The sequence below is a fragment of the Lingula anatina genome, chromosome 1 (genome assembly GCF_051362555.1).
Source record: "Lingula anatina isolate TDL-2025a chromosome 1, LinAna3.0, whole genome shotgun sequence".
In the NCBI taxonomy this organism is placed as follows: domain Eukaryota; kingdom Metazoa; phylum Brachiopoda; class Lingulata; order Lingulida; family Lingulidae; genus Lingula; species Lingula anatina.
In genome coordinates this window covers 57,637,588-57,647,812 of record NC_141767.1, presented here as the reverse complement: position 1 = coordinate 57,647,812, position 10,225 = coordinate 57,637,588, and the positions used below count along the sequence as shown (strand labels likewise).

At 34.3% G+C, this 10,225-nt stretch overlaps 1 protein-coding gene across 2 annotated transcripts; it reads right to left on the bottom strand.

Annotated features, from left to right (window-relative positions):
* Nucleotides 1–767: 767 nt before the first annotated feature.
* LOC106178123 (cell adhesion molecule 3-like) lies at nt 768–10,137 on the bottom strand. Of its 2 annotated transcripts, none has more exons than XM_013561181.2 (8): nt 9,880–10,137; nt 8,786–9,151; nt 6,972–7,087; nt 6,410–6,608; nt 5,022–5,306; nt 4,664–4,768; nt 4,260–4,351; nt 768–1,859 (listed from the first exon to the last, which is right to left on the bottom strand). In XM_013561181.2, exons 1-8 carry the CDS (start codon nt 9,977–9,979, stop codon nt 1,698–1,700), a joined length of 1,425 nt encoding a protein of 474 aa, XP_013416635.2. In that variant the 5' UTR covers nt 9,980–10,137; the 3' UTR covers nt 768–1,697. The 2 variants fall into 2 exon arrangements, with proteins under 2 accessions (XP_013416635.2, XP_086856186.1); XM_087000060.1 differs by lacking the exon at nt 9,880–10,137 and adding an exon at nt 9,319–9,870.
* Nucleotides 10,138–10,225: the final 88 nt, after the last annotated feature.

Sequence of the window (10,225 nt, the reverse complement as noted above, 5' to 3'; positions counted from 1 at the left end):
ACTTTCAATTGCAGCCTTATGCAGAAAGTGAAAATGTGTGATGGTTTTATCTAATCTGGCTAGGGTAGAATCCACAAGGAAATATTGGCTATTATAAAATCCAATAGGAATTCCCTGTCTACAGGCCTGATTACTCTTCATTATCCTTGTTTCACATTGCTGTTGCATGTGCCAAACTGTAAAATGACAGAGCTTGCGTGTTTTAGAAATTGACGATCGCTGACGAAAACCTTTTTCGTTTTATTTCTTGATCGTCAAGTGTCGCTGGCATTAGAACAGTCACGCCTCCTTCGATTTCACGTGACAATACTCACGAAAAACCAGCGCCATTTGCTCAAATAAAGCTATCATCTTTTGTTCTTTAAAATATCTAAACAATATAAAAATGAGTCTACATTTCATAATGTTATGGCTCATGGGATGATACTAAAAAGGGTGGAAACAAACAATACTAACAAATTTCTCCCGTTTTTTTTTCTCCCGTTTTTCCTTTATTTTGTTATGTTTTCGAGCAATATGTCGACCTGGTCAATAATATTTAAAAAATTTCAGCCGTGGCAAAGATTTAATAAAACGTTTTATTGGGACGATTTGCCGCTTTTACATTTACTTAAAACATAAGCGAAAAAGCGAGTAGCAAGCCTTAGGGAGTGATATTGGTGATCTAAACAGAAATTAGGAGTGTTCGCGTAAAAACAATCGAACGATCTCTTTCAGCATATACTAAAGGGCTAATGCAAACATATCAAGTGAAGAAAACGAATCCGCTGTCATAATGCTATAATTTATTTTTGTATTTACATAAGAAAAAAATCAAAATTCAAGGGAAATGGTATCAAATAACAAGAAAGCACCAATTAAGTGTTACATTTCAAAGAAGCACCAGAAATTTTGGTGAGCTGGTAAGTACACATGACACATCTAATGACAAACATATATACAATATTAAACTCCAAAACAGTGGTTCCACTCGAAAAAAGACACATGTCAGCAATCAACAATCACTTAATGCTACAGATCGGCACATAAGCACGATACAAATGGAAAATGTCAATACTTCCATCCTTGAGTATCAGCTGTATTACAGCACTATTCTAAGCATGACGTCTAAGAATACTTAGTTATCTTGCAAAGTGAGAAGAAATGAAAATTCAGCATCCTGTAAATACTGTTAATGTTACCCAGCAAGTCAGAACACATACTTCAAGTAGAGGGCTTCTAATTTCAATACTCCATTAACATGGACTGCACACAGTGTTTTCTTTTCATTTAGTGCTGTGAAATATCTAATTCATGACAGTGACACACTCACAGTGACACACTCTCTTTTCTCTCTCTCTCTCTCTCTATATATATATATATAATTTTAACTTACAAGAAAAATATGGTATTTCTATTTACACTCATTTTGTTCTCATTAGAAACTACTTAGATATAATTAAAACAAGATAAAATCAATAAATCTAAAAATGAAATCAAGTTAGTATCACTGGAAATAGTCTATCATGTGAGGCAATGCAGGTAATTTTACAACCAACTAATATACTAAATATGCAAAACAGAATCAATCTTGCATGCTTTCCAGTTATGATCAGCAGGTGACATAGGGCATTATATAAGAACTGCCCATCCTTCCATATATTTTAATTTTTCATCTTCATCTGTCAAGGCTTCCCTCGCAAATCAGCATTAATCCCTCAAATAAAGACACCAATGGGGTTGGCTGACTCAGATATACTGGTTTTAGATGATCCCGAGTGTATTGGGTCTGGATCAGGTATAACATAGTCTGAGTCGTTGATGTAACCTTGTAAATGTGTGCTATAGCGAACTGAACCTTCTGTCAGAGAATGTGCATCCTGGAATGATAGAAAGTTAACTATTTTATTTAAAAAACATTTTAATATGAGATAGCCATACCTGTCAAACTACCTTTATAAATAATGACTTATATCTGTCTTATTCTATTGGTTTTACACTGTAGCAGTACATAAAATATGCACATGCACAGGCTGTCAAGGTAATTAATTCTCAACAATCTCACCTGTCACCTACATAATAAAAGATCAAGGTATAAATATATATATTCAATATTGGATAACACTTGCAAATGCCACAAAATTACAAGTTAGGAGTTGCATTAGTAGCTCATAATGTACGGCATGCTATGAAATGATTAGATCCACATTGTCAGTCAAATAAAACTGGAGATTGTGCTCTAAGTCAAATGTTTGTTAAACAGCAACAACGCAACAACTGCTTAACACAATCCATGATTATAACTATTGGAGTGGGTATAAATATTTTCAATTTTAAGCCAAAGTTAAGTTATTCTCTTCCCTAGGACAGCTGAGTGATGACATCATTTTTGTGCAAAAATTCTCTGTAGAGAAATGTAAGAGAAAACCAAATATCTCAACTTGCAACCAAAAAGTTTGCACACCAAAAAACTCCAAACACTTCCTAGGTACTAAATACCTACTGTATTACACGTCTCTGCTTATCTGGCTGGCAAACAAGCCCCATTGTCAGGAAGGGCTTCCCGAAACTATGCACAATGATGTTTTAAGAAAAATGGCAACAGTTACGTCAGTCCCAAGCTTCCCCAAAATTTTAAGAGAAATGAACTTAGATATTTGACAATACAAAAACTATTTGGTATTATGGAATGATACAATTACTGATACATTGGTGAGTAGTGTTCAATCTCATATTCATAATAACACACACTGAGGAAGGTTACGGTGTGACTGAACACTTTGTTTCTGCTTTTTCATTTTGTGTAGAAAATGAAATGTTTAAACTTATGATTATTATCAATTATTTTCATTATAAAATATCAAATTATATATAATTTTGAAATTTTTATGCATAATAAAATATGACTTTATAAACTGTTCATTAGTAAATTTTTTGGCCTTTGATGAAATAATATTTTAAATATTACATAGCATTCTTCACATGAAAATTTACTGCTCTTTCTATCAGATGCACCAAGTGACTCAATCTTTTATAAGCTTCCATGCTTTGTAATATGCTATAATGACTACCAGTAGCTACCAAAACTTACCGCCATGTTTAACTACATTAAAGACACTATAAAATGGCAAATTATGCATTTGCAAAGGCAATTGCGACCGGATTTACTTGTCGCAAATAATAGCCTCAAAAGCTATTAGAACTCAGTTGCAAATTATGCCTTCCAGTTAGGCAACAGCGATGGATTTCCACGTTTGCATGCAGTTGCAATTTGCGATGCTTTTGAGTTAATGAGCCTAGGCGTCTAATGTCAACCCCACTGAGAGGCATGTGGATTGCAGTACATAATAACCGATCTTTACTTTTTTAAATATCAGAGGGGCAGTGCCTGGAAAGTTACGTAATAGTCACCAACTCTCTAATCATAAAGTTAACCTTTTTTATCACAGGGTCCCAGTGCAGAAATTCTTTCTGAGACCCTGATGGAGGGTATGTTTTTGCCATTACTTCGATATGACACGTAGGCACAGATCTATAAAGGTGTGACCAACCTTAATGTAATCAGTCAAAAAGCCTTTTGATACTGATGGCTATAGATGTCAATAGACTCACTAGTGGAGGAAAGAACTGAAATGGCATTCTGTTATGGAAAGCAGATTAAAGAACATGTATGCATTATGCAGCAAAAATGAAGGTTAAAAGTCCAGTGCACATCACCTGTGCAACTGGACAGAAAAGGAAATGATAAGGATGATATATTTTTGTCAGTTTAAAACACCAAATTGTCTCAATCACAATTAAATGGGGTTATGGAGATGTTCAGCACTCTGAATTTTAACCAAAAGATGTGATATTCTCATGACCACATTGGTTAATGAAGCAGGTAACATTGTGACATCTCAAGGATCATTAACACAACATTTCTGCTTTCTTAGTACTATTGATTTTCTCCAATTCACTGGAATCAGACCTGTCAACATATAAAGCCAATGTTAATTAGGTAAGCTGTATGACTATCATCAATAATTCCATTCAATTAGCAAAAAAAAAAAAAAAACAAAAAAACTTTAAATAAGACCAAAAGATCATTTCGAGCAAATGGTGGATTGGGAGTGGGGGGTGGGGGTGAGGAACAGTATGCATATGCTACCTTTGTTTTGGAAGCCCCCCTTCATTCCCACCCACCCCCACCCACCCCACCACCAAAATGTTTGTGCATTGTTTCTCTCTCTATGGGTATCAGAACATATAGATCAAGCTGAATGTACTGGTCTACTTACCAAGTCAGTAATGGACCTTTCTACATCACTGCCAGCATAGACATTGCTGACCACCCCATCTTTACTAGCTTCTAAATGGGCTTCATTTTCCTCTAAAATAAAACATGCAGTGAAAATAAATAATTTGAAGGCATATTAATAATGTATGCCTAATCAGCACTTTTTCAATTGAATTTTGTTGTCCCATGCCCTTTCCAGTTATTTAATCTAATATTTTGTTCTGTTTTCAGCAAATGCAACAGTACCTATTACATTTTTATGTTGATGTTTGGAAGAAAGCATTTTCTTTAGTTTGGAGAGTATTTTCCATAGGTTGAAACTTATCCATGTAAAATCTGGCCTATAGTTCTCCATAAGTCACATCTTTGAGGGTTGATTTGTTATATGCCATATAAGGTATATACCTTCTACTTTTCTCTTTATAATAAAGAAAGCAATTGTTGCCAGCACCAGAAGTAGGAGAATTCCCAGTGTAACTCCAATAACTGCACCTGCGTCAGTACCATGAGCTGAGGTAAAAAGAACAATGCCATTTCATATCATGTTTCACATTAATTTCAACGTAAAATAATTCCTCGTTCTTTTTGAGGTATCACAGCATTTAAAATATTTTAAAAATTATTATACTTATTTTGATGTTGGTAATCACATTAATCACAAATAAAATATGTGTTAATAAGCTCGAATTTAAATCATAATGCTGCATCTTGATATTGGAAATAACACAAATGGCCCTGAAAAAACATACAAAAGAGTTCATACTTGTTGTTGCTAGGGTAACAATATTTTTGCTTCCACCCAAGGTCCAATTCTGATGGACAGTGATTCTGACTACGGAGAGAGGGTAGTCCACCACACATTGGTATACTGCCATGTCACTAGGGCTGTCCACTATCAGGGTAGCCTCCCGGGACACCAAGGTTCTTGTACCATTTTCCATCCGGTACCATCGGTACGTTGAAGGGGGACGGCTATTCTTGGAACAATTCAGCTTAAAGTTACCATCTGAGAGCTGGGCAATGTTTAGTGGGGTGTTCTTGGGTGGATCTAAAAGTATAGGTATGTAATGGATTATACATGATGTTATATGAACTCAGTTATAAATACATACATTAATGCTAATGCACAAATGTTTTTATGATACATGCATGAGTAAAATCATGTGTTTGGTGTTTCATGGGGCATTAAAGGAGTTTCTGGAAATATATGACTACAAAATGGTTCATATTTACCATCAATTTCCCCACATTAGCAAAGAAAATATTATTTATGAATTGTTACCATGTGAAAACTTGACAGTCCAATTGGGAATTTTTTTATCTATGGATTTATTCTACTTTTAATCCTAGATTTACTTTAGCAGCATTCAACACAATAAAAAAATGCTTGACAAGTAGGTTGAACAAAGTAGTGCAGTATCCTGAAAACAGAAGCAACCTACTAAAGGGATTCATTATTTGATGTCTAAACTGAACAGGCAGGCAGACATCATGTGAGATAAGGAAGCTAAGTGGAGACAGGGGAATAACAGGAAGCCACAAGCAAGTTGGCAGTTGGTCATTAAAATCAATATGAAAAAACATTACAGAGTTGCAGGTCATGTCAAAAGCTTGAATATCTTGATTTCAAATTCATCAGGATATTCAGCAAATATTGATAATCCATTAGAAAATCTGAATATATTATTGGATAATTTCTTACTGTGAAAATATCAAAGATTTGCTATTTTCTCTGTTGCAGTGTCCTACATCCCAGGCACATAGGTGTGTGTGAGTTGATGAGCATGTTTGATTTATTGAACAACAGGCTTACTTTGAGATAGTAATGCAATCAATGTCACATAGCATTAACATTCTCCATCACCATGATGAATATAGTACAGTACTAAATGCCTTCACAATTAGCTAGTGAGTGATTTTTACTGATCACTCCATATTTGCAAAGACATTACTAGTATGTAGTCTTTCAACTTCACCCTTTTAGCAGCAGTCACTCACACATTTATTTGTATTAATTTATTCACGTGTGTGTGAGTGTGTGTGCATGTGTGCACGTGTGTGTGTGTGTGTGTGTGTGTATATATATATTTTTTAATCAAAGAACTTACAAATTGCCTTGTGAACGAGAGAGAGAGAGAGAGAGAGACTCACAGAATTGTTCATCAAGTCTCATCCTTGTGGATTCTGGCTTCTGGAAAGCAGGGTGCCTACTTTCACAGGTGATCTCATCTAATAAGGAGCCAAACTCCAGGGCCAACTCACTAACAGTTGTTGTCACATTGCAGGATCCCCTGCCAACACTGTTGGTGTTGTATGTGGTCAGACGACTGTCACTGTCAAGCAACTCAACCTAGTTCAAATAGGATGCTAATTTTTCAAGTGTGTTTGTGGATAGTTGTAGGATGCCCAATTGCAGTTAGATAGGAATTAGATTAAAAATATTTTAGTTGTGACTTTGTTCTTGGTACTCTGAATAACTAAGATAATAAAAAAATAATAATAACAGTGTAAACATTTATAACAAAATATACTAAATATATGATCCATTTTGTTCCATTCATCAGTTTTGCATTTATCAAATGTATATTTTAAGTAATAAATGCACTAGCTTTTTATTCATCAAAATGTATGATATGCACCTTACACAAGTTCTTCAAATACAGGCATCACTTAGAGGTGATATTAAAAGGGCAGGTGGCACATAATATCTTACCTGATTGTAATACCATGCCAGTTGAGCTGCTGGCTTTCCATACTGGCTCCTGCAGATTAATTTGATGACTTTTTCCTGAATCCATGTTGCCTCTAGTGTGGGTTTACTGGGGGCCACTGAAAATGACAATGGAACAATATTTTATCAAGATAGATGAAATACTACAGGGTTTAACATACCATATACAATCATTACTGGATAATTTGAGATACTTGTAGATGGACAAAGAGCAATAAATACCTCCAAATAATATTTAACTTTGCAATTATGAAAATACCTTCCCAAAACAGAACCCAACAAGAAAAATTTGCTATTAAATAACACTACCATTAACTTAAAACTCAAGTGTTACCGTCTCTCAAATTATGGTTTCCTATCTATAAAATGTAATTATGTGCAGTTATTTGAGTTATCTTTTTTTTCAATTTCTTTTATTCTGTAATGATGCCATATTTAAGTACTAAACTGTTATAATTATACATGTACTGCACTATACCCAAAATGTACGTTACTCAATATATTTAATGTTTTATGCCTTTGATAATCATAATGTTCCTTTGCTCTTTTAACAGATTAGTCATCACCAATTAAACAGTGTAAATATGTTGGATTTTCAATGAATCTAGCAATTTGTGTATTATGGCTACCACCTGTACCTTAATTTGAACAAAGCAAACAGAAATAAACAATCAATATCTACAGCAACTAACAAACAATAACAGCCTTTGATATAGTAATAACTTGAGAAAATACATAACAGTACAGTTTGGTGGAGACATAGAACTGTCACATAGACTTATAATGGCCTCTGAACAATAACAGCCATAACTATTGTTAGGGCTTTTCATTTACTGCAGCATAAACACAGCACAGTAAAACATGTTCCGTGTCATTTTAATGACTGCACAGAAACACAATAAATGAAATGCACTGCTGGAACAACACTTGGGGTTTACTTTCATCCCTCCAAGTATTACATACATGATGGATTATTGCATGATTGAAATCTACCTACATGTACATGTAGCTGAACCAAAGATTATTGCATGTACCATATGACCTTGAATCAAACAGGACATTTTGATGAAAATCCTGTCTAAATAACTTTAATAGGTAATATTTATTTAATATAATTCTATTAGATCTGCAAGTGAAAAATCATGTAGCTAATCATAAAAGGATGTAATGAGTGGGCCTCTAAGAAACACCACCAGCAGGTTTCTTTTTAACTCACAAGTCATGCATTCTCTAAGTCATTCTGTAATTATCTTAAACTCTCCCCTCTTGGTGCTCTGATATTGTTGTCTTCTTTAACCACTGGTCTAAACAAATTCATATATGGGGTTAATTACATTATGGTGTTGTAAGTTGCTTATCATCAGACAAAAATTAATTCATTATATTCCCCTACAATGGTGGTGAGACTAAAGGGTCAGTTGATTATTTACACAGGAGTAAGGCAGGTGGAGCGTGCAAATTGAGGGACCAACTAAGTTAACCTTTCTTACCATACTTGCACCAGTCATCCTTACAAGAATGATTCACTTCAATGCACAACTGCAGAAGCCATTCAGTTACAAGATTTTGCAGTTTCTTTAAGATACAATATTTTATTACCTTTCACTGAATGAAGAAATCAAAATGTCAAAAATATGATTTTATTTTCTCTAAAAATACTGAAATGATAAGTACATTGAATTATCTTTTAGTGAATTATCTTAAAGTTTGGCGAGAACAATTACAAACAAAATATCATGGTAGTAATTGTAGCATGTCAGATTATACACAAGTATACAAAATCTGTCTAAACTCACCTTGTACAGTTAGCCTTGAAAATGCATTCCCATCTGTAGGCTTAGGAAACAGTCGTATATCACACTCATATTTGCCTTCATCAAGACAATCCAAATTTGCCACAGTCAAGCTTGTCTCTTTCTGTCCATCCACAATAGGAGGCTCAGAAAATGTTACCCTGTTGGCAAGAATATACTGTTGGACCCTTTTTGCATTTGATGTATTAGGTGAATAATCCAGAATTTTTTGGTCTCCATAAGAGTTTGAGTGTCTTCTCCAAGTAATTAACATCAGTTCCTCACTCTGATTATGTGTGCATGTAAAAACAGCACTATTTCCAACAGAAGATATCACAAGGGGTGGGGACCATACTTTGAAAGAAATAACTGAAATAGCAATAATTATATTAAATGCATCTTTCACTAATTTGTTTAAGAATTATTCATAATTAACTGATTCAATCAGGCACCCATACTGTGTGCAATCTACAAAAAATCCAGCTTCTTTGAATGGCAAAGATATATAAACATTAGAACCGGGGGAAAATACTTACGTATATGTTTCATGTTATGTACCTTAATGTACCCTGTAAGGCCTTTTATGCTTTATTTCCCATCTGAATAGTGAATAAAATCGTTGAAGAAAATTGAAAATCAATATCTTTTTACATTCTCCCACACATAACTGGTACAAAATCAATAGCATTAACGGCTAATAGCACTGGGTTAAAGACAATTATTTGATGGGGTTGTAAAATGTGTATAATTTGGAGTAATGTCAGATTTTAAAAAGTTTTTTTACTAATGCTAGCACACATTTAAAAGTCATCATACATAACGGTTACCTATTGCAAACATTGCTGCTTGCCCCAAACAAACTAGGGTTAAAAGGGATCGAAAACATTTGAATGGAAAGGCAAATACCTGACACAATGCTTATTTATACTAGACCTGAGGCATTCATTCACACTCCATCTCTATTGCTGTTCAAAATGGTAAAATTATAAGCTTTGCCAAACTTGTACCAATTAGGTAAGCTATATGACCAGAATGTTTCTTGTTGAGAAACTTGCCAAATGTTGGACTGTAGAATTTTTTCATATTAAGATACTCACCAGACTTGTTGAGGGTGATGAGGAAAGTCAGGTACCTCATAAGTTTCTCCATCTTCTCATAAAACTGACTGCCACGAGCAAAGAGACCTCCAAAATACATCCAATCACGTGCCCACTTTCCAAACAAAGCACATTGAATAGGACCTATTTTCTACTATATTAGACATTTTCAACTGGTGCTCTCAAGCTGAAGTTGTAAATGGTAGTTTGAATGCTACACTAGAGTAAAGGAAGCTATGTTTTTTTAATGAAAATACACTGAAGACGTAAACATTTGAAAAGCATTTTATATGCAAAACATGCCTTTGAAAAAAAGAATCAAAAACTTATTTTCTTTTATATGTAC

Coding starts and splice junctions, on each gene's coding strand:
- LOC106178123 (XM_013561181.2), bottom strand. CDS start 9,979: ATGTATTTTGGAGGTCTCTTTGCTCGTGGCAGTCAGTTTTATGAGAAG. Junction 5,307..6,409: donor GAGACTTGATGAACAATTCT/GTGAGTCTCTCT, acceptor CTATACTTTTAG/ATCCACCCAAGAACACCCCA. Junction 4,769..5,021: donor TGTTACCCTAGCAACAACAA/GTATGAACTCTT, acceptor TTTTTACCTCAG/CTCATGGTACTGACGCAGGT.